This window comes from Canis lupus, chromosome X, assembly GCF_048164855.1.
Source record: "Canis lupus baileyi chromosome X, mCanLup2.hap1, whole genome shotgun sequence".
Lineage (NCBI taxonomy): Eukaryota > Metazoa > Chordata > Mammalia > Carnivora > Canidae > Canis > Canis lupus.
The window spans coordinates 65,616,911-65,643,115 of NC_132876.1; the positions used below are offsets into that span (position 1 = coordinate 65,616,911).

General features: G+C 36.2%; 1 protein-coding gene across 4 annotated transcripts in view; it reads left to right on the plus strand.

Moving 5' to 3' along the window:
- The window catches only part of ZDHHC15 (zDHHC palmitoyltransferase 15), a 171,197-nt gene that overhangs the window by 80,674 nt on the left and 64,318 nt on the right, over window positions 1-26,205 (plus strand). For all 4 annotated transcript variants that reach the window (XM_072816565.1, XM_072816566.1, XM_072816567.1 and 1 more), the window contains exons 4-7: window positions 18,809-18,929; window positions 21,962-22,031; window positions 24,315-24,347; window positions 25,077-25,197. In XM_072816565.1, the coding sequence (XP_072672666.1) occupies window positions 18,809-18,929; window positions 21,962-22,031; window positions 24,315-24,347; window positions 25,077-25,197 (345 nt within the window). The remainder of the gene's footprint in view (window positions 1-18,808; window positions 18,930-21,961; window positions 22,032-24,314; window positions 24,348-25,076; window positions 25,198-26,205) is intronic.

Genomic DNA, 26,205 nt, shown 5'->3' on the forward strand with positions numbered 1-26,205 from the left:
AAAATAATTATTAATGAATATACTATGAAAAGGTGTAAATTGTGAAATCAAAACCATAAAATACCGAGGGGAAGAGATAGGGTGACATTTTTGTATGTATCCAAAGTTGCCTTCTAACTAGCTTCAGATAGAATAATACAAATGTGTTTAATGAAAGGTCAATGGTAACCACGAATTAAAAAATGAACTCAAGGGACACCTGGGTGGCTCAGTTGGTTTAGTGTCTGCCTTCAGCTCAGGCCATTATCCCAGGGTTTTGGGATTGAGCCTTCACTGGGCTTCCTGCTCAGCAAGGAGCCTGTTCTCCCTCTCCCTCTGCTGTTGCCCCTGCTTATGCATGCACTCTCTTTCTGTGTCAAACAAATAAATAAAATCTTCAAAAATATAAAAATAAATTCAAGCAGATACACAAAAGATAAAGAAATAAAAGCACACCACTATACAAAACATCAAATCACAAAGGAAAATAGCAAGGAGAAAAAGAAACAAAGAAACTACAAAACAGCCAGGAAACAATTAACAAAATGGTATAGTACATCCTTACCTATCAGTTATTTAAATGTGAATAGATTAAATTCTCCAACCAACAGGCTGGATCGAGTGGATGAATGGATTTTAAAACAAAACACAACTATATGCTGCATGTAAGACAATCACTTCAGATTTATGGATACACATAGGCTGAAAGCAAAGGAATACTAAAAGATATTCCATGCAAATGAAAATCAAAAGCAATTAAGGGTGCTATACTATAGCAGACAAAAGAGACTTTAAGTCAAAAACTGTAACAGGAGACAAAGAAGATAATTATATAATGATACAGGGTTAAATTCATCAGAAGGGTATAAAATTGTAAATATATATGTACCCAACACTGGAGCATCTAAACATACAAAGATTGGCAGAACCAAGGTGAGAAATGGACAGGAATACAGTAATAGGGGACCTCAGCACTCCATTTTTATCAATGCATAGATCATCCAGACAGAAAATTAATAAGGAAAAAGCAAATTTGAATAACACTATAAACCAAATGGACCAAAAAATATATACAAAACATTCTACTAGCAACAGAATAATACATTTTTTCCTCTTCACACACAGAACATTATCTAGACTAGACTATCTACTTGACAAAAAAACAAATACTAAATTTAAGAAAATTGAAATCATATTAAGGATAATTTTTGATCATAACTTCATGAAACTAGAAATCAATAACAGGATGAAAACTGGAAAATTTATATGTATCGGGAGAAGACAGTACATTTCACAACTCATTTTACAAGGATGGCATTATCATGATAACAAAGCCAGACAAAGCCATTACAAGAAAAGAAAACTACAGACCAATATCCTTGGTGAACATAGATGTAAAATCCTTAACAAAATAAAGGAAACCAAGTTCAACAGCATATTAAAAAGATCATTCATCATGGCCAAGTGGGATTCATACTCAGGATACAAGGATGGTTTGACATATATAAATCAATAAATGTGATACACCATATTTACAAAATGAAGGATAAAAATCATACGATGCTTTCAATAGATACAGAAAAAGCATTTGACAAATTTTAACATCATTTCATGATTAAAAAAAAAAACTCGGGAAGCTGAGAAGATGGCGGAGGAATAGAGGTCCTCAACTCACCTGGCCCCACCAACTTACCTAGATTACTTTCAAACCATCCTGAAAACCTACAAGTTCGACCTGAGATTTAAAGAGAGAACAGCTGGAACACTACAGAGAGAAGGGTTTTTGCTTCTAACAAGGTAGGAGGGTGGAAAAATTTTTTTAAAAAGTCAAGTGGGGCAGGGGCCTCGTGAGGAGCCAGGCTAAAGCCCAGCGGCCAAAGCCTCCGGACAGGAAAGCCTAGTCCCAGAGAAGCAGGAACTTTAGAAACTCCCCACCGGATTCTTCCAGGACTGAAAGGTGCTTAGCAGGGAAATGAAGCCGAATAGCAGGAGGGGCAGTGGAGCCTTCGGTTTCCCAGAGTCACTAATACAGGAAGTGCACCCCGGGGGAGAGAGCACCACAGACTGTGGGCCAAACTCGGTAAAGGGCTGGAGTGCACACCCAGCGGGACCTCGGGAGGAGCCGGTCAGTCAGGCTGGGACTCCGGGTGGAGGGGGCTGTGCCCTGCTGCCTTCAGGAGCTGTGCCTCCGAAGCACGATTCCAGCAGCACAGGCCTGGGATTCCAGCGCACCCTGTGGACACAGCCCACGATCCTGCACTCCCCCGGGAAAGGTGGAGGCGGGGAGGGCACAGGACAGCAAGGACTCTCCTGCGCTGGGCACCCCCAAGCTGTGCAGATCACCACACCTGCAATGGCCTGGGAGCATCTAAGCAGGTACAGACTGAGAGACTGTGGTAGTTACTGCCGGGAGCTGACTCCAAAGCTGGAGACCTGGCCACTGCCATTGTTGTTGTTCCCCCTTGTTTCACTGTGTGCCTGGGAGGAGCGGGGACACCAGGGGACAGACACCTCAGGGGGTAAACAGCTCCCACTGAGCCCAGCACCAGGCAGGGGGTGGAGCATCTCCCCCAACTGCACACGCCTGAGAATGAGCACAGCAGGCCCCTCCCCCAGAAGACCAGCTGGAAGAACAGGGGAAGAGCAAGTTCTTGACCAAGCAGCACTAGAAAGCTCCAGAGGAAGTCGAGAGATTTACAATATATAGAACCAGAGGGTACCCCTCCTATTTTTTTCCTTTTCTTCCTTTTTCCAGTAAAACTCGTTTTTATATCACACTGTAAATTTTCAACTTTTTTTCCCTTTTCCCACCTTAACTACGATATTTTACCACCTCTTCATTTTTAAGATTCTTCCTTTGTGACTTTCATATTTCTACAATTACAGGTCCTAGATATATTTTCCACTTCTAGATTCCCTTCACCATACTCAACGTAATTTTGGGAGATATACAAGATATGGGTTTTTTTTTGTTTTCTCTGCCTCATTTTGTTATACAATGGTGGAAGTTAATACCTTCTAAAACATAACCGCATGCACCCAGAACCAACTGGTATATGGTGCTTGTTCATTCTGTGAAATTCATCATTCCCATTCTGCCCCATTCTTTTATCTCATTTATGTTTTGGTGGTCAATGTTGGGGCCTTCTATAAGTATTTCTGGTTTATATAAACTCGGGACAGAGCATCTTCTAACATCTTCTAACGTACAGAACTTAATATACTCAGAAACAAGGGGATCACCCTCTAGAACCCCTCAGGTAGACTACATTCTCCCTCCACTACAACTTCCTCACCACCACCATCTCCCAGCACCCCCTTTTTCTTTTCTTTTCCCTTTTTCTTTCTCTTCTTCTTTGGGATTCTTGGCCTTTTATTTTATAACACCTTGTTTTAAAATATGTTTTTCACTTTAGAGATCCTTTTGTTTTATAACATTCTTTGTTTTCAATTTCTGGTCTCTGACCTCATCAGAATCATCTAGGGTGAAATTTACTTAGGCCATGATTGATGTTCTTGACTCAGTCTGCTTATACAGCCAATCTGCACTGAGCAAAATGACTAGAAAGAAGAACTCTCCACAAAAGAAAGAATCAGAAACCATACTCTCTCCCACAGAGTTACAGAATTTGGATTACAACTCGATGTCAGAAACCCAAATCAGAAGCACAATTATAAAGCTACTTGTAGCTCTGGAAAAAAATCATAAAGGATTCAAAAGACTTCATGACTGCAGAATTTAGATCTAATCAGGCCAAACTTAAAAATCAATTAAGTGAGATGCAATCCAAACTGGAGGTCCTAACAATGAGGGTTAATGAGGTAGAAGAACCAGTGAGTGACACAGAAGACAAGTTGATGGCAAGGAAGGAAGCTGAGGAAAAAAGAGAAAAAAAATTAAAACACCGTGAGGGAAGATTAAGGGAAATAAATGATAGCCTCAGAAGGAAAAATCTAGGTATAATTGGGGTTCCAGAGAGCGCCAAGAGGGCCAGAGGGCCAGAAAGCATATATGAACAAATCATAGGTGATAACTTCCCTAACTGGTGGAGGAAAACAGGCATTCAGATCCAGAGGATAGAGAGATTCCCCCCCGAATCAATAAAAACCGTTCAACAGGTCGACATTTAATAGTGAAACTTGCAAATTCCAAAGATAAAATCTTTAAAGCAGGAAGAGACAATTGATCCCTAACTTCAATGGGGAGAAATGTTAGATTAACAGCAGACCTCTCCACAACGACCTGGCAGGCCAGAAAGAGCTGGCAGGATATATTCAGGGTCCTAAGTGAGAAGAACCTGCAGCCAAGAATACTTTATCCAGAAAGGCTCTCATTCAGAATAGAAGGAGACATAAAGAGCTTTCAAGATAGGCAGAAACCGAAAGAATATGTGACCACCAAACTAGCTCTGCAAGAAATATTAAGGGGGACTCTGTAAAAGAAATAGGAAGCCCAAAGAAATAATCCACAAAAACAGGGACTGAATAGGTATCATGATGACACTAAATTCATATCTTTCAATAGTAACTCTGAATGTGAATGTGCTAAATGATCCCATCAAAAGATGCAGGGTTTCAGAGTGCATAAAAAAGCAAGACCCTAGTACTGGAAGTCCTAGCCTCAGCAATCAGACAACAAAAAGACATTAAAGGCATTCAAATTGGCAAAGAAGAAGTCAAACTCTCCCTCTTCGCCGATGACATGATACTCTACATAGAAAACCCAAAAGTCTCCACCCCAAGATTGCTAGAACTCATACAGCAATTCGGTAGCGTGGCAGGATACAAAATCAATGCCCAGAAGTCAGTGGCATTTCTATACACAAACAATGAGACTGAAGAAAGAGAAATTAAGGAGTCAATCCCATTTACAATTGCACCCAAAAGCATAAGATACCTAGGAATAAACCTCACCAAAGATGTAAAGGATCTATACCCTCAAAACTATAGAACACTTCTGAAAGAAATTGAGGAAGACACAAAGAGATGGAAAAATATTCCATGCTCATGGATTGGCAGAATTAATATTGTGAAAATGTCAATGTTACCCAGGGCAATATACACGTTTAATGCAATCCCTATCAAAATACCATGGACTTTCTTCAGAGAGTTAGAACAAATTATTTTAAGATTTGTGTGGAATCAGAAAAGACCCCGAATAGCCAGGGGAATTTTAAAAAAGAAAACCATATCTGGGGGCATCACAATGCCAGATTTCAGGTTGTACTACAAAGCTGTGGTCATCAAGACAGTGTGGTACTGGCACAAAAACAGACACATAGATCAGTGGAACAGAATAGAGAATCCAGAAGTGGACCCTGAACTTTATGGGCAACTAATATTCGATAAAGGAGGAAAGACTATCCATTGGAAGAAAGACAGTCTCTTCAATAAATGGTGCTGGGAAAATTGGACATCCACATGCAGAAGAATGAAACTAGACCACTCTCTTTCACCATACACAAAGATAAACTCAAAATGGATGAAAGATCTAAATGTGAGACAAGATTCCATCAAAATCCTAGAGAAGAACACAGGCAACACCCTTTTTGAACTCGGCCATAGTAACTTCTTGCAAGATACATCCACAAAGGCAAAAGAAACAAAAGCAAAAATGAACTATTGGGACTTCATCAAGATAAGAAGCTTTTGCACAGCAAAGGATACAGTCAACAAAACTCAAAGACAACCTACAGAATGGGAGAAGATATTTGCAAATGACATATCAGATAAAGGGCTAGTTTCCAAGATCTATAAAGAACTTATTAAACTCAACAGCAAAGAAACAAACAATCCAATCATGAAATGGGCAAAAGACATGAACAGAAATCTCACAGAGGAAGACATAGACATGGCCAACATGCATATGAGAAAATGCTCTGCATCACTTGCCATCAGGGAAATACAAATCAAAACCACAATGAGATACCATCTCACACCAGTGAGAATGGGGAAAATTAACAAGGCAGGAAACAACAAATGTTGGAGAGGATGCGGAGAAAAGGGAACCCTCTTACACTGTTGGTGGGAATGTGAACTGGTGCAGCCACTCTGGAAAACTGTGTGGAGGTTCCTCAAACAGTTAAAAATATACCTGCCCTACGACCCAGCAATTGCACTGTTGGGGATTTACCCCAAAGATACAAATGCAATGAAACGCCGGGACACCTGCACCCCGATGTTTCTAGCAGCAATGGCCACTATAGCCAAACTGTGGAAGGAGCCTCGGTGTCCAACGAAAGATGAATGGATAAAGAAGATGTGGTTTATGTATACAATGGAATATTACTCAGCTATTAGAAATGACAAATACCCACCATTTGCTTCAACGTGGATGGAACTGGAGGGTATTATGCTGAGTGAAGTAAGTCAGTCGGAGAAGGACAAACATTATATGTTCTCATTCATTTGGGGAATATAAATAATAGTGAAAGGGAAAATAAGGGAAGGGAGAAGAAATGTGTGGGAAATATCAGAAAGGGAGACAGAACGTAAAGACTGCTAACTCTGGGAAACGAACTAGGGGTGGAAGAAGGGGAGGAGGGCGGGGGGTGGGAGTGAATGGGTGACGGGCACTGGGTATTATTCTGTATGTTAGTAAATTGAACACCAATTAAAAAAAAAAAACATAAAAAATAAAAAAAAAAAAAAAGCAAGACCCATCTATTTGCTGTCTACAAGAGACGCATTTTAGACCTAAGGACACCGCCAGCCTGAAAATGAAAGGTTGGAGAACCATTTACAATTCAAATGGCCCTCAAGAGAAAGCTTGGGTAGCAATCCTCATATCAGATAAATTAAAGTATATCCCAAAGACTAGTAAGACATGAAGAGGGACACTGTATCATACTTAAAGGATCTGTCCAACAAGTGGACCTAACAATCATGAATATTTATGCCCCAAATGCGGGAGCTGCCAAGTATATCAATCGAATAATAACCAAAGTAAAGAAACGTAGATAATAATACATGTATAGTAGGAGACTTCAACACGGCATTTTCAGCAAATGACAGATATTCCAAGCACAACATCTACAAGGAAACAAGAGCTTTCAAGGATATACTGGACCAGATGGATTTCAGAGATATATACAGAACTTTGCATCTGAATGCAACTGAATACACATTCTTCTCGAGTGCACATGGAACTTTCTCCAGAATAGACCACATACTGGGTCACAAATCAGGTCTCACTGATACCAAAAGATTGGGATTGTCCCCTGCATATTTTCAGACCAAAATGCTTTGAGCCTTGAACTCAATCACAAGAAGAAATTTTAAAGAAACTCAAAAACATGGTTAAAGAGCATCCTGCTAAAAGATGAAAGGTTCAACCAGGAAATTAGAGAAGAATTAAAAAAATTCATGGAAACTAATGACAATGAAAATACAACTGTTCAAAATCTTTGGGATACAGCAAAAGCAGTCCTAAGAGGGAAATATATCGCAATACAAGCATCCGTCAAAAAATTGGAAAAAACTCAAATACACAAGCTAATCTTGCACCTAAAAGAACTGGAGAGGGATCCCTGGGTGGCGCAGCAGTTTGGCGCCTGCCTTTGGCCCAGGGCGCGATCCTGGAGACCCGGGATCGAATCCCACGTCGGGCTTCCGGTGCATGGAGCCTGCTTCTCCCTCTGCCTGTGTCTCTGCCTCTCTTTCTGTGTCTCTCATGAATAAATAAATAAATAATATTTATTCGATCCCGGGTCTCCAGGATCGCGCCCTGGGCCAAAGGCAGGCGCCAAACCACTGAGCCACCCAGGGGTCCCAATAAATAAAATCTTTAAAAAAAAAAGAACTGAAGAAAGAACAGCAAACAAAACCTACACCAAGCAAAGAGAGTTAATAAAGATTTGAACAGAAATCAATGAAATGGATTCCAGAGGAACTGTAGAACAGATCAACAAAACCAGGAGTTGGTTCTTTGAAAGAATTAATAAGATAGATAAACCATTAGCCAGCCTTATAAAAACAAAAGAGAAAAGACTCAATAAAATAACGAATGAGAAGGAGTGATCACCACCAATACCAAGGAAATACAAATGACTTTAGAAATGTATTATGAGCAGTTATATACCAATAAAGTAGGCAATCTAGAAGAAATGGATGCATTTCTGGAAAACCACAAACTACCAAAAGTGGAACAGGAAGAAATAGAAAACCTGAACAGGCCAAAAACCAGGGAGGAAATTGAAGCAGTCATCAAAAACCTCCCAAGACACAAAAGTCCAAGGCCAGATGGCTTCCCAGGGGAATTCTATCAAACATTAAAGAAGAAACCATACCTATTCTACTAAAGCTGTTTGGAAAGATAGAGACAGAATACTTCCAAACTCGTTCTATGAGGCCAGCATCACCTTAATTCCAAAACCAAAGACCGCAAGAAAAAGGAGAATTATAGACCAATATCCTGATGAACACAGATACAAAAATTCTCAATAAGACACTAGCCAATAGGAACCAAAAGTACATTGAGTATATTATTCATCATGACCAAGAGGGATTTATCCCAGAGATGCAAGGTTGGTTCAACACTCATGAAACAATCAATGTGATAGATCATATCAGCATGAGAAAACACAAGAACCATATGATCCTCTCAATAGATGCAGAGAAAGCATTTGAAAAAATCAGCATCCATTCCTGATCAAAACTCTTGAGAGTGTAGGGATTGAGGGAACATTCCTCAGAATCTTAAAATCCATCTATGAAAAGCCCACAGCAAATATCATCCTCAATGGGGAAAAACAAAGAGCCTTTCCCCTAAGAACAGGAACATGAAAGGGATGTCCACTCTCACCACTGCTATTCAACATAGTACTAGAAGTCCTAGCCTCACCAACCAGACAACAAAAAGAAATAAAAGAATTCCAATTGGCAAAGAAGTCAAACTCTCCCTCCTCCCAGATGACATGATACTGTACATAGAAAACCAAAAAAGACTCCACCCCATGATAGAACTCATAAAGCCATGCAGCACTGTGGCAGGATACAAAACCAATGCCCAGAAATCAGTGGCATTTCTATACACTAACAATGAGATTGAAGAAAGAGAAATTAAAGAGTTAATCCTATTTATAATTACACTCAAAAGCATAAGATGCTGAGGAATAATCCTAACCAAAGAGTTCTATACCCTAAAAACTACAGAACACTTCTGAAACAAATTGAAGAAGACTCAAAGAGATGGGAAATATTCCATGCTCATGGATTGGAAGAATTAATATTCTGAAAATGTCTATGCTCCCCTGGGCAATATACACGTTCAATGCAATCCCTGTCAAAGTACCATGGACTTTCTTCAGAGAGTTGGAACAAATCATCTTAAGATTTGTGTGGAATCAGAAAAGACCCCGAATGGCCAGGGGAATATTGAAAAAATAAAACCAGAGCTTGGGGCATCACCAGGCTGGATTTCAAGTTGTACTACAAAGCCCTGATCATCAAGACAGTGTGTACTGCCAAAACAAAACAAAACAAAACAAAACAAAAACAAAAACAAGAGACACATAGATCAATGGAACAGAACAAATAACCCAGAAGTGGGCTCTCAACTCTGGTCAACTAATATTCTATAAAGCAGGAAAGACTATCCACTGGGAAAAGGACAGTCTCTTCAATAAATGGTGCAGGAAAATTGGACAGCTACATGCAGAAGAATGAAACTAGACCATTTCCTTACAGCATACACAAAGATAAACTCAGAATGATGAAAGATAGAAATGTGGGACACGAATCCATCAAATTCCTAGGCAACACAAGAGAACAGAGGCAACACCCTTTTTGAACTTGGCCACAGCAACTTCTTGCAAGATACATCTATGAAGACAAGGGAAACAAAGCAAAAATGAACGATTGGACTTAAATCAAGATAAAAATCTTTTGCACAGCAAAAGAAACAGTCAAGAAAACTAAAAGACTACCTACAGAATGGGAGAAGATAATTGCAAATGAAATATCAGATAAAGGGCTAGTATCCAAGATCTATAATTAACTGATTAAACTCAACAGCAAAGAAACAATCCAATCACGAAATGGGCAGAAGACATGAACAGGAATTTCACCAAAGAAGACATAGACATGGCCAACAAGCACATGAGAAAATGCTCCGCATCACTGGCCATCAGGGAAATATAAATCAAAACCACATTGAGATACCACCTCACACCGTTAAGAATGGCGAAAATTAACAAGACAGGAAACCACAAATGTGGAGAAACGGGAACCCTCTTGCATTGTTGGTGGGAATGTGAACTGGTGCAGCCACTCTAGAAAGCTGTGTGGAGGTTCCTCAAAGAGTTAAAAATAGAGATACCCTATGACCCAGCAATTGCACTACTGGAGATTTACCCCAAAGATACAAATGCAGTGAAAAGCTGAGACACCTGCACCCCAATGTTTATAGCAGCAATGTGCACAATAGCCAAACTGTGGAAGGAGCCTCGGTGTCCATTGAAAGATGAATGGATAAAGAAGATGTGGTTTATGTATACAATGGAATATTACTCAGCCATTAGAAACAATAAATACCCATCATTTACTTCAATGTGGATAGAACTGGAGGGTATTTGCTGAGTGAAATAAGTCAATTGGAGAAGGAGAAACATTATATGGTTTTATTCATTTGGAGAATATAAAAAATAGTGAGAGAGATTAAAGGGGAAAGGAGAGAAAATGAGTGGGAAATATCAGAGAGTGTGACAGAACATGAGAGACTCCTAACTCTAGGAAACGAACAAGGGGTAGCGGAAAGGGAGGTGGGCAGGCAGATGGGGTGACTGGGTGATGGGCACTGAGTGGGGCACTTCACCAGATGAGCACTGGGTGTTATACTATATGTTGGCAAATCAAACTCCAATTAAAAAATATACAAAAATAAACTCTCATCAAATTAAAGGGAACATACCTCAACAGCATAAGGCCAAATATGATAAAACCACAGCTAATATCATATTCAACCATGAAAATCTGAAAGCTTTTTCTTTAAGATCAGGAACAAGACAAGCATGCCCACTCTCACCACTTCTATTCATTATAGTACTGTAAGTGCTAGGTAGAGCAATTAGGAAAGAGAAAGAAATAAAGGCACACAAATCAAAAAGGAAACAGTTTTTTGTTTTTAGATGACATAATCTTACTTATGGAAAACGCTAAAAAATACACAAGAAAAACCTTTTAGAATTAATAAATAAATTCAATAATGTTGCAAGGAAAAGAGAAAAAGACAAAGATCAGTTGTATTTCTATACCATAAAAAGAAACTATCCAAAAAAAAAAGTTAAAACAATTGCATTACAATAGCATCAGAAAGGATAAAATACTTAGGAATAAATTTAACCAAAGTTTTGACGGGACTATACAAGATAAACTACAAACAATGATGAAAGAAATTGAATAAGGCAATTAAATGGAAAGATTTCTTATGTTCATGAATTGGAAGAATTAATATTGTAAAAATGTCCACATACCCACAGCTATCTACAGATTCAGAGCAATACCTCTCAAGATTCCAATGCCATTTTTTACAGAAATATGAAAAACAATCCCAAAATTCATTTGGAATCATTAGAGATCCTAAATAATTAAGGCAATTTTGAGCAAGAAAAATAAAGCTGGAGGCGATACACTTCCTGATTTCAAATTACATTATAAATTTATAGCAATCAAAACAGTATCATACGGTCATAAAAAGAGACACATAGACCACTAGGAGAGAGCTCAAAATAAACCTATGCATATGCAATTAATCTTTAACAAAGTTGCCTAGAATACCCAATCGGAAAATGATAATCTCTTTAACAAATGTGCTGGGAAACTTGGATATTCACATGCAAAAGAAAAATTGGATCTTTACCTCAGAAAAATTCATTTAAAATGAATTAATGACTTGGGCAGCCCAGGTGGCTTAGTGGTTTAGCCCTGCCTTCAGCCCAGGGTGTGATCCTGGAGACCCGGGATTGAGTCCCACGTTGGCTCCCTGTGTGGAGCCTGTGTCTCCCTCTGCCTGTGTCTGCGCCTCTGTGTGTGTGTGTGTGTGTGTGTGTGTGTGTGTGTGTGTGTTCCATGAATAAATAAATAAAATCTTTAAAAAATAACATAAAATGAATTAATGACTTAAACAAAACACCTTAAACCATAATAATCCTAAAAGAAGAAAGAGGAAAATTCTTTGACAATGGTCTTAGCATAATATTTTGGATTTGACACCAAAGTCACACATTACAAAGGCAAAAATAAACAAGTGGGACTACATCAAACTAAAAAGTTTCTGCATAGCAAAAGTAACAACAAATACAATAGTAAGGCAATCTATGGAATGGGAGGAAATATTTGTAACTATTTGATAAGCAGTTATTATATAAAATATATGTGTAACTCATACAACTCAATAACAGTAGTAGTTACTGTTAATAATAATAATAATAATAGTAATAGCCTTATTAAGAATGGTCAAAGACCTATATAGATATTTTTAAGAAGAATGTACAAATGGCACACAGGTACATGAAAAGGTACCCAACCTCACTAATCATCAGAAAAATGTAAACCAAAACCAAATCCTCACAACTATCAGGATTGCTATTATCAAAAATCTAGGCATAAACAAGTGTTGGTGAGGATGTGGAAGAAAGGGAATCCTTTTTCACTGTTTGACAGAATGTAAATTGCTACCGCCGTTATGGGAAACAATATCAAAGTTCCTCAGAAATTAGCAATAGAACGGTATAACATATGATCAAACAATCCCACTTCTAGTTATATATCCAAAAGATATGAAAACAGGTTGCTGAAGAGACATGCACTCCCATGTTTAATGCAGCATTATTTACAGTGATAAATATATAGAAACAACCTATTTGTTCATCAACAGAGGAGTGGATAGAGAAAATATGGGATATATGTTTAATAGAATATTATTCAGTATTTAAAAATAAAGAAATCCTTCCATTTGCAACAACATGGATGTAACTGGAGGACATTATGCTAAGTGAAATAAGCCAGACACAGACAACTAGTGCATTATCTCACTTATATGTGAATCTTTAAAAAAAAAAAAAAAAAGGTCAAACTCATCGTAATAAAGCAGAATGGTGGTTATCAGGAACTGGGAGGTGAGACTTAGGGGAAATATTGGCAAAAATATACAAAATTATAGCTATAAAATGAATGTTATGGAGACCTAATGTATAGAATGGCAACTATAATTAATAATTAGTAATATTGTATAATTAAAGTACTAAGAGAATAATTTCAAGTGTTGTACCACAACAAAAATCTTAACTCTGTGAGGTGACAGATGTTCATCAGCTTGATGTGGTAAGCATTTCATAATTTATATGTATATTAAAACATCACATGACATACCTTAAATATATCCAATTTTTATCCACCAGCCATATCTCAATAAAGCTGGAAAAAATAAAATGAATAAAATATTTAACTCAAAGAAAAAGAGAGGTGGACATTACATACTGATAAGATAGTCAATTCAGCAAGAACATGCAGCAGTTATAAACATAAAGTGTGGCCCAAAATACAGGAGGTAAAAACACCCAGAATTGAAGAAAAAAATATACAGTTCTACAATAATTGGAGATTTCAATAACCCATTTCCAATAATGGATAAAACACCTAGATAGAAGACCAATAAGGAAATGGAGGATTTCATAACACTGTAAACCAACTAGATGTAACACACATGTATAGAATACTCCACCCCAAAATAGAAGAACATACACTCTTCTCATGAGCAAACAGGACATCCTCCAGTATAGACCCTATGTTAGGATGCAAAACAAGTCTCAATAAATTTAAGGATAGTGATCATATAAAGGATTTTCTCTGACTTTAGTGGAGTGAAACTAGAAATCAATAACTTAAGGAAAACTATAAATTTACAAATTTGTGAAATTAACTAAAAAATCATAAGGGAAATTTAAAAAATACTTTGAGGTTAAATGAGAAACAACATACCAAAAATTTTAGGATGCAATAAAGCGGGGTTCAGAGGAAAATTTATATCTATAAATACTTATATTATAAAAGGAGTAATATGTCAATTCAATATTCTTTACACCTTAAAGAATCAGAAAATGAAGAGCAATCTAACCCCAAAGTTAGCAGCAGTAAATAGTGAGGAATGGAGCAGAGATAAAACCAAATATAGAATAGAAAACAATAGAAATAGTAAAAACAAAATTGGGAATTTGAGACGATTGACAAAATTAAGAAACTTTTAGCTAGACTGAACAAAGAGAGATAGGACACAAACTACTAATATCAGAAATGAAAGTGGGACATTACTACAGAACTAACAGAAACAAAGAATAATAATAGTACGAGGGATTGTGCACCAACAAATTAGAAACCTAGATGAAATGGAAAAATTCCTAGAAATACACAAACTACCGAAATTGACTCAAGAAGAAAATATTTTTTAAACTTGTATATACATAAAATAAGTAAAGAGATTAATCAAAAAATAATCAACAAAGAAAAGCTCAGGACCAGATGGTTTCACAGGTAAATTCAATCAGAAGAATTAACATGAGTCCTTCTTAGAATCTTCCTAAAAGAGAGACAGACAGACAGACAGACAGGCAGACAGACAGAAAGAGAAGTGAGGAACACTTTCTCTAACCAATCCAAGTAGGCAAGAAAAAAAAAATAAAGGCATCCAAATTGGATAGAAAAAAAGTAACATTACCTCTGTTCACAGATAGTATGGTCTTACATGTAGAAAACTCTAAAGATTCCCCCAAAACACCTATTGGAAGTAATAAATTAACTCAGCAAAATTACAGGATACAAAATCAACACACAACAATTAGTTAATTAGTTACAATTCTATACACTAACAATGAATAATAAGAAAACAGTTACATTTACAATATTATGAAAAAGAAAAATACTTAGTAATAAACTTCATCAAGGAGGTGAAAATCTTCTACACTGAAAACTAAAAACTGTTGCTAAAAACAACTAGATACAAATAAATGGAAATACAGCTCATGTTCATGGATTAGAAAAGTTAATATTGTTAAGAATGTCATTACTATCCAAAGTAGTCTACAGATTTGATGCAAGCTCTATCAAAAGCACAATGATTTTTTTGCATAAATAGAAAATTCCATCTTAAAATTCATATGAAATCTTAAGGGACCCCCAAATAGCCAAAATAATCTTGAAAAAGAACAAAGTTGTAGGTGTCACTTACTTGTTTCTAACCTTACTACAAAGCTACAGTAATCAAAACAGGATGTTACAGACACAAAGGCTAATGGAATAGAAGTAAGAGCCTACTAATAAATTCTTACATATATGGCAGATGATTTTTGAAAAGGATGTCAAGACCATTCAATGGGGAAAAGATGGTCTTTTCGACAAATGGTAGTGGCAAAATTGGACATGCACATGCAAAATAATGAAGTTGGACTCATACCTTACAACATATAAAAAAATTAGCTCAAATGGATTAAGTACCTACACCTAAAAAGCTACAAAACCTTTAGAAAAAACATGGGTGGGTTGCCTGGGTGGTTCAGTTGGTTTAGCATCTGCCTTCAACCCAGGTCATGGTCCCAAGGACCCTGGGATGGAGCCCTGAGTTGGGATCCCTGCTCAAGGGGGCATCTGCTTCTCCCTCTCCCTCTGCTCCCACCCCATTCATGCCCTCTCTCATGTGTGCTCTCAAATAAATAAATAAATAAATAAATAAATAATCTTTAGAAAAAAAACATAGGGAATAAGTTTCATGACATTGGAGCTGGCAATGATTTCTTGGATATGACATCAAAAGCAGAGGAAACAAAAGTAAAAGTAAATTGGGCTACATTAAAGTTTAAACTTCTGGACATTAAAAAACACAACCAACAGGGTGAAAAGACAACCTATGGAATGGGAGAAAATGTTCACAAATTATATACTCAATAAATGTCGTTTATCCAGAGTATTTAAAGATTCTTACCACTCAACAACAAAAAGACAACCCAACTAATAAATGGGCAAATGATTTGACTAGACATTTCTCTGAAGAATATATGTGAATGGCCAACAAACACATGAAAAGATGATTGACATCATTAGTAAATAAAGAAATGTAAACTGATTACAAGAGATACCACTTCACATCCACTAAGAAGTCCAAAATGTACATACATACAGAAAAGAGAGAAAAGGAAGGAAGGAATAGAACAGCTGTTAATGTGGATGTGAGAAACTCTGAATCCTCATACATTGCTACTGGGAATGTAAAATGGTACAGCTGGTGTAGAAAACAATTTTTCAGTTTCTCATAAAGCTAAACATAAAGTTGTCTTGTGACCTAGCAATTCTATTACTAGGTATATGCTCAAGTTGAAAACATGTGTTCAAAAGTTATACACAATTGTCCATAGGGCACTATTACCTATAGCCAAAAGATGTAATATCCATCAACAGATGAATGGATAAACCAAGGATGGTATGTCCATAAATGGAGTATTATCCAGCCAATAACAAAAAGTGCATTACTGATACATGCCACACACAGAATGGATGAACCTTGAAAACATTATGCTAATTGAAAAACACCAGACACTAAAGACCACATATTGTTTGATACCATTTGTATGCAATATCCAGAAAGGAAAGAAATCTAATGAGGTGGAAAGTAGATTAATGGTTGCCAGAATCTGGGGATGAGGGAAGTAAGAAATTACTGCTTAATACATATGGGGTGTCCTTTTCGAGGTGATGAAAATATTCTGGAACTAGATAGTAGTGATGGCTGCCCAACACTGTGAATGTACTAAATACCACTGAATTGTACGCTATGAAATGTATACTTTAAAATGAAATTTTAGGGCACCTAGGTGGCTCAGTCATTTGAGCATCTGCCTTCAGCTCAGGTCATGATTCCAGGGTCCTGGAATCGAGCCCTACATTGGGGGCGGGGGGAGTCCCTGCTCAGCAGGAAGTATGCTTCTCCCTCTACCCTTCCTGCCTGCTTGTGATCTCTCTTTCTTTCATGCTTTATCTCAAATAAATAAATAAATAAAAATCTTAAAAAAAAATAAAATGGAATTTTATGTTATGTGGATTTTAGCTCAGTGTAAATAACTGTCCCCTTCACACTATTTAGAAAGCTTGTAGGCCAACAGAAAGGCTGAATGGTTGGGAGTTTTGTAGGACTAAACTGGGTGGAATGATAGTAAGATTTAAATAAGAATTGCAAATTTCTAACACCTAAGACTACATCTTCATCATTTTTAATTGGTAAAAAAAAAAAAAAGTGAGTCTTTGGGGCCTATTTCATAGCCATGATATTTATTTCTCTAGTACCAAATACATCCCAATCTATCACCTAATACCAAATACATCCCAATCTATCACCAATTGCCCACCCAAAATGTGTTTACTGGTTAATTGCATTCTAATCCTCAAATGACGTGTTTAGTACCAGATAGGGCATCCAGAGATGACATCTTATTCCAATCCAAAGCTTACTTTTTGTTACTTGATGAAACAAGGTTTTCATCATATACTAGCAGTAACAACTCTGCCTCTGCTTTTCAAGCAGGTGCAGTATGCCACACAAAAGTTATATTCCCAAGGTCAACCCCCAAATTAAAGTGCTTCCCCAAGTGCTACTTTTATCAAAATAAAAAATAATTGTTTAGGGGCACCTAGGTGGCTCAGTGGTTGAGCCTTGGCTCAACCTTGCCTTTGGCTCAGTTCGTGATCCCAGGGTCCTGGGATTGAATCCCATATTGGGCTCCCTGCAGGGAGCCTGCTTCTCCCTCTGCCTTTGTCTCTGCCTCTCTCTCTCTGTCTCTCATGAATAAATAAATAAAATCTTCAAAATAATAATTGTTTAAACTTTATACTACTAACTAGAATAGTTAAATCTAAAATTCTAGTATCAAATCTTTTAAATGATTTAAGAAATTGAACTTGTAAAAGAAACTTTTAATTACTCATTATCCAGTACTTTTATATCAATCTTATAAAATAGGTATTATTTCCTCTATTTCACAGAGGAAGAAACTTGGGTTAAGAGTGTCTGGTTTTTCAAAGTGATTTTTTTTAACTATTAAGTGGAAGAGATGAGGTTTAAACCCCAAAAATCTGATCACAGACCTTTTTTTTTCACCTCTGCCTACCTTTTGGCCCAGAGAGAAGAAAGCTTTCAAGTCTATGTTACTCTGGAAAATTGTTGACATATCTTTTGCAAGATTAGCAAAGTGTGGTGCCAATGTTGGCAATAAGCTTCGTATCAGACTAAAAATTTCTGAAATAGTGAGATTACCCAAATTTCTACTCATTTGCAAAATTAGAATATAGTGTCACAAGCAGTCTCATCCATCTTCCCTAAGAGTGCAACCTCTGAAAAATAACTACAACTTAATAACAATCATCGTTAATCATCAATAGGGCCTGGCAGCGAAACATCACACATCTGTATATAACATCATATTATGGTATAATGGAGTAGAAAAGGCACAAGTCTTAGAGCCCAGTGAACTGGGTTTGGAGCTTAGTTTTGCTACATACTAGTTAAGTGAGTATAACCATGGACAAAGTACTTAATCTTGCTAAATTTTCTTTTCTTTATTTATAAAACAATACTACCTATCACATGGACTTATGAAAATTAATATAAAAGCCAGATTACAATAATTAAGATGATTATGCCAAGAAAGTTATGAGCCAAATTGGTACCTGGACTCCAAGGGTAAATAACAAATATTTTCATCTAAATAGTTATTGTTTAAATGTTAAAATGTTTTTAACATATTCTGTAAACCTTGGAAAATAAAGTCTGCCCTGTCACTTCTGCTTCTAGTTCCACTTGTCCTATTCAGACAAGGAACGCTATGAAAATGAAGAGAGACCTGAGGTCCAGAAGCAGATGCTCGTCGATATGGCCAAAAAGCTACCGGTTTACACAAGAACTGGGAGTGGAGGTCAGTTCATCCAGAGTCACCTAGAGAATCGGCAAGTCACCTTTTGAGACTAGCAAGGATCTGAAAAAGTCTAAGTCATATGTATCCACAGGCTCATCTGTATACTTAGCACTGGAGTCTACCACTAACATTTTACTATGTTACTTTATCACATATCTGTCTACAAACCCATCCCTCTATCCATCATCCATAAAGCCATCTTATTTATTCATACATTTCAAATTAAGCAGCAGATATCAGTATACATCTACCTTAATATTTTATCATTCTTTTCAGGGTGAAATTTGCATACAAAGACATATACAAATCTTAAGCGTGCCATTCAGTATTTTGACAAATGTACACATCTGTGTTACCAAAACTTCTATAAATATTACCACACTCCCAGAAAGGTCTCTCATGCTCCTTCCCAGTCAATCTCATCAACCACCACCAAGACAACCACTATTCTGATAGTTTTCCATCATAGATTAGTTTTACCTGCTCTAGAATTTTATATAATTGTAATCATACAGTATGTACTATTGTATATGGCTTCTTTTACTTAGCATAATATTTTTTGGGATTCATTCACATTGCTGTGTATTTTACTCCTTTTATTGCTAAGTAATATTTCATTGTGTGAATATAGGATAGTTTGTTTATCCATTCACCAGCTGATGCACATTTGGTGTTTCCAGTGCTTAGCTATCATGAGTAAATTTGCAATTAATATTCTTGTGCAAGTATTTGTGCAGAGATATGTCATCTTTCTTGGACAAATGTCCACTATGGAATTTGACTATTAGTTTAAATCGATATTACTAGCTGAACCAATTCTCCACCTTTCGAAATTTGAAAATCAAACCTCTTTTGACAAGTCATTATAATGCTTCTAATAAGGAAGATTGTGTCTCAAGGCTTTGAGAATTATACTGTTAGACATTTATGTTCATCTGTTTGTCATTTATTTATTCAGTAATCATTTGTTAAGATCCAATGTGGCAATTGGGGGAATTTTAATATGGTCTGGGTATTAGTTATTAGGGACTTTATTAATTTTGTTAAAGCATTGATGTCATGGTGGTCATGATTTTTTATTAGTCTTCATACATACTGAAATATGGTGAAAAGTAGACATGAAATATTTTCATGTAATTTCTCACAGTAGTAATTTCTTACAGTAGTAAACAGAATGATATGATAGAACAGATTGATTACAAACTAAAGATATAAGGGATGAATTGGACCCGAGATAAATTTTGTTTGATCTCTAAAGTATCTTTTAAAACTTTGCATTTGTTACTGATTTTTAACAATTAGAATATTTCCACATGAAATTCTATATTTCTGGCTTCTCTTGAAAATTCGGACTATGGCAGCATTCAATCTGCATTTTCACATGGCAAAAGTTAGTTAGCTAAAGCTGAGTAGGATCCACTCTCTTTAAATAAGGCCTACATTCTCAAGTTCTCTCACAGTCTCCAACTGGCTGCTTCACTCATTTCTCACTATTCTCTGGACCCTTGAATCATTTGTTTGCAGCCCTATGATATAGAGAAGGATCCTATGAGGAAATATCATTTGATTTGAGACCTGAATAATAAAAAGTAACTAGCAGGAAGTAAAGAGCAGAGGGACTAACATCCCAGGCAGAAGGAACTGCAAGTACAAAAGTCCCTTATACCGGAACAAGCTTGCAGTATTAGAATAGACAGATAGCCATGGAACTGGAGGATAAAAACTGGAGAGTGATACCAATTAAAACTGAAGAGGCAAGCAGAGGCCAGATGATGCAGACCTTGGTAAGGAATTTGGATTTTATTCTAATGGCATTAGAAGTCCATTGAAGGTTTTAAGTAAAAATGATATAATCTGATTTACATTTTAACAGATCATCTGGCTATTCTGTAGAGAACATATGCGGAACATGAATGAAAGCAGAGTAAATAATAAGGCATCTATTGCAGCCATCCAAATGAGAGATAATGGTGGCTTAAACTGGGCAATGGCATTACTGTATCTTTAAAAACATCTGAATGAATTAAGCATGAATGTCCTTCTCCCTTTTTCCTTGACTCATCTATAACCATACTTTTGTCATCCTCCCCATTGCTAGACATAAACACAAACTGCTGAATTAGTGGTCCATTATGCTGAATCAGTTATGTGTGCTTAATGTACACTTCAGATGAATTATTATGTTAGCTCAAATTATACATGATTTTAGTTGTTTCACTTAATAATAATTACATTAAACAGTCATACTCATCAATGAACAGAGAAAAAATGAGAAGAAAAAGAAAATGTCTTTCATCTAAGGGAAATAAAGAAAAAAGGAAGGAGAGAAGGAAGAGGGAGAAATGTTATATATATATATATATATATATATATTATATGTATGAAATATATATATGTGCATACTGAAATATAGTGAAAAGTAGACAGGAAATTATATGTATAATTTCTCACAGTAGTAAACAGAATGATATGATAGAACAAAGATTGGTTATAAACCAAAGGCATATGGTATGAATTGGAGATTTACAGAGTGAAGAGAACCCTGAATCAACTAAGGAATCAGGAAAACCATAGTGGTCACTGTCCTGCCGTTTACTTGCTATGTGATCTTGTGGAAGTCACTTGATATGGCTCAAGTCTTTACTTCCTTTATTTGTGAAATGGTCAATTGAATTGATTATTTTCATATAGGAAAGTTGGAGTAAACAGAATTTAAATTATTTTCCCATAATTTTCCCAATTGTCAAGCAGTTGACAGTATAGTTTGTTTTATAATGCCAAATCTTATTATCAGATATCCAGATATGAAAACTTTCCCCTTTACCTTCATCCCCTAAAAGATGCCATCAAGACTAAACAGGAGAAAAAAATACATACCACAATTCTCTTCTGTGAAATGCCTTTTTCTTGGTAATTTGAGATGACTTTGACTACTTGTAATCAGTGTATAACAAGTCATCCAGATAGGCTAACAAGATACATAGTGTCATACTGAGCCCTAACCAATGCTAACCATTTTATTTCTCCTATAGCTGTTAGATTCTGTGACAGGTGCCATTTGATCAAGCCAGATCGCTGCCACCACTGCTCTGTCTGTGCCATGTAAGTGACATCCATATTTCCCCTGGGCTGAACTTGGACAACAAAGTGATTGATCCTAGCATGTGACCATGCCTAGATAAGAGCATTTCTTTTCAATCATAATGAGCACATGCCATACACCCTCTTGGAATGATGGTGATTCAAAGTATTCTAAAGATAGGAAAGGGATATAAAACCCCATTTTAAAAATAAATATTCAAGGTACCTGAGTGGTTCAGTCAGTTGAGGATTTAAATCTTGATTTCAGCTCAGGTCATGTTCTCAGGGTCCTGGGATAGAGCCAAACATCAGATTCCATGCTCAGAGGGGAATCTACTTCTCCCCCCTTCCTTCTCCATTCCCTCTGCTTGTGTTCTCTCTTTCATATTCTCTTTCTCAAATAAATAAAGAAAATCTTTAAAAATAATAAATTAAAATAAAACTTTATTTTAGAAGTTTTAGATTTATAGAATTATTGTGATGATAGTTCTCATATGTTCTACAACCAGTTTCCCTTATTGTCAACATGTTGCATTAATATGATACATTTGTTACAGTTAATGAACCAACATCAATTCATTATTTTTAATTGAAGCCTATACTCTATTTAGATTTCCTCAGTTTTATTTAGTATTCTTTATCTTTTCCAAGATCCCATTCAGGATATCACATTACATTTAGTTGGCATGTCTTCTTAGGCTCTTTTAGCTCTGACAGTTTCTCAGACTTTACTTGTTTTTGATAACTATGACAGTTTTTAGGATTTTAGGACTAATGATCAGCTATTTTGTAGAATATCCCTCAGTTGGGATTTGTCTGACATTTTTCTCATGATTAGACTTGGGTACTATGTTTTGGGTAGGAAGAGCTTAGAGGTAAAGTACCATTATTGTATCAATAGCACATACTATGAACATGACTTATCACTCCAATATTAACGTTGATCATCTAGCTGAGGTAGTGTTTGTCAGACTTCTGTAATGTAAATTTACTGTTCCTCCTCTGCTTCCTTTACTCTTTGGAAGGAAGTCACTATGTATAGCCCAAACTAAAGGAATGGAGGAAGCTATGCTCTCCCTCCTTGAAGGCAGAGTATCTACATAAATTGTTTGGAATTCTTCTGCATGGGAGTTTATCTCTTCTCCTTTGTTTGCTTGTTTATTTGTTGATTATTCATTTAAGTATATAGGCATGGATATTCCTTTATACTGTGGGTTATACCTCAATATCACTTTATTTTCTTACTCGAATTACTCTAGCTTTGTAAAGTCACATCTTTATGTTAATAAATATAATCTTCATGTTCTTCTTGGTGTGTGTTCCACCCATATTTCTTACTCTTGATTCAAACGGATCTGTCAAAAGTTCAGAAATACCCAATGTGAAACAAATAAATCACCAGAATAGTGATTAGTAGATTTTCTTGTTTTTTTAAAAGGTTTTATTTATTTATTTGAGAGAAAGAGAGCCAGAGAGAAAGAGTACAAGCAGAGGAGGAGCAGAGGACAAGGCAGAAGAAGACTCCTGACTGAGCAGGGAGCCCAATGCAGGGCTCGATCCCAGGACTCCAGGATCATGACCTGAGCCGAAGGCAGACACTTAACTGACTGAGCCACCCAGGTGCCCATAATTAGCAAAATTTTATTGTGTACACACAAAAAAGTTTGCAAACCAGGAGCACTCAAACCAAAGCATAAAATGAGGCTTGAGGTATATTTATATAAAATAGCTTATATAGTGAGAAAATAAGGGCTTTTTATTCTTCACAGTGATTAGTTAGAATATTTAGAATTTTCTTAAGTGATAGAAACTTGGTCAGTGATTATATAAACCTTGGAAAACAGTTTAAATTTTACTAATGATTTCCAGAGTCATAAGCAAGAAATGACCCAGGTCAAGTCAGTCTTACAAAGTAAGCTAAATTAAGCTTTGTTTGTATGACTAAACTGGTTTTGTACGCTTGGGAAATTTTCAAAGGTGTTCTCCATTTGTTTTTTTTATTTTAAAAGATTGTAGCCATGTGTTGTTTTCTGTACTTTTATTAATCTGTATATTGAGCAAAATGGGGGAGATATCTTGAACTTCTAGGCATGTAACTTGCTGCCAGCATAATCCTGTAAAGTGTCGTGATTGGCTTATCCTAGAAATAACTGAAGACAAAATAGTTTTGCAGTAGCTCATAGTGGAAATCTAGGAATGAGTGTACTGGTACCATGTAAAAATACTGAGATTTGAGTTCAATTATGAAGTGTTACTTCATTTCCGTAGCTCCACTTACCACATTGTATTTTGTTTATTTTGTAGGTGTGTATTAAAAATGGACCATCACTGCCCTTGGTATGTCCTTCTGATTCATTTCTTTACTCTGAAAGGGTCAAAATTGCTCAAAATACCTACCTTCCTAAGCATAGTTGTAATGTGTGTGTTTCTACAACGATAAATCACTGGGTTTTGTATGTACATGGGGAACAGGGGAGGCATAACATTTTAAAGCAAAAATAAATATACCACCAAAGGTATGGTAGTGAATTCTTGGGCTCTCAAAGTTAGCTGGGTGTAGTAATGAAATCAAGCACAAATAGTTTTCTTCTTTGACATTATACAATTCAGTTCTATTTTTAGTTGTCTTGATGCTTGAAATATTCTAGATTGTTAATTTCAGGAATTCTTCTCCAAATTCCATAGGTCTGACTTAGGGAATCCATCTGAAACCATGTAACTACAAAGAGGACATGCCATACTATACTAAGTATAGCTGTTGAAATTGTAATAGGTTTTCAGCATCCAAGATTCAGGTTTCCTTGGGTGGGTCAGAAACCAGTCCAGAACTATTAAGTAGGCCAGGTGTCTCTATGCCTGTAAATGAAAGGAAAAACAAGTGAGACATGAACTTGTTCTTCCAATCTATTCCTATTAAGGGACTTCTATTTCTTTTGAGTTTCTACACAACACATAATGAAGTAGCAGGAGTAACATACTTCATTGCTTTGTTCACTTATGTATCAGTGTGTTTTCAATCAATGGATCTTGATTTCAAATTAGTTTTCCTTTTTTTTCTTTTTTTAGGGTTAATAATTGCATTGGATTTTCCAACTACAAATTCTTTCTTCAGTTCTTAGCTTATTCTGTTCTCTACTGCCTGTATATTGCTACAACAGTCTTCAACTATTTCATCAAATACTGGAGAGTAAGTCATCACCAGAACAAATACATACCTACTCCAATCTGTGATATTTTTCAACTTTTTTTTTTTTTTTTTTTTTACATTTTGAAATAGCTAATACTAAAGTAACCAGAAAGGAAGGCACCAAAAACAAATTTCCCATGTTGACTATTCTGAGATTTAGGAATTTGTTATTTAAGGATTCCACTTAAACAAATTTATGTCATACATGAGAATCTCGTTAAGACCCTTAAGAACCTAATCTCTTGACTCTTAGTGATTCTTTATAATGTACTTATCTAGTCAAGTTTAAAAATCCACTTCTTTCCAATTATAGATTTCTAAAATGTTGAAAGTAATTTTGAATCTCTAGTTTCCTAAGAAAAATGCTAGCAAAAGACTTTCTCATTTCCTGTTCAAAAGAGAAATGCAAATTTTCTACTGAACAGAAAAATTAATTGACTCATCTTCGCATATGACCAAAATGAAATGAGTCTTATTGAACTTTGTATGACAAACACTGGGTTGAGAATTGGGAAACCTAAGTTCTAATGCTGGCTCTGTTACCTGCTTCACTGACTCACTGCCAAGATCAGATAAAACATATGTTAAAAGTATTTTACCTTTCAACATACAATTTTGATGATTATAGTGAAATCTAAAAAATAATTTCATATTTCTTCTACTTGAAGATTTCAACTATACTCTATTTCCAAAAGAGTTGAAGGCAGATTTTTACTTTACATATGTGTATGAAGTCTGGCAGCAGTATAGTAATTTTTTTTTATTTCATACAAATGGACTTCAGAAGATATCTCTTCCCCACAATTCCAGTACAGTAGTTAAAATATCATAATCTTCCATGATGAGGGTTCCAAACTGAAAACAAGTGGCAAAAGACAGATATGGGCAGAGCTATTAGTTATTACTGTAGGAATTATATAAGAGCCCATATAACAGGAATATCTTACCTCAGGTGAAAAGGTAAAGCAGCAGGGAAAGAATGTGAATCCTGTGACCAGAATAAAGATT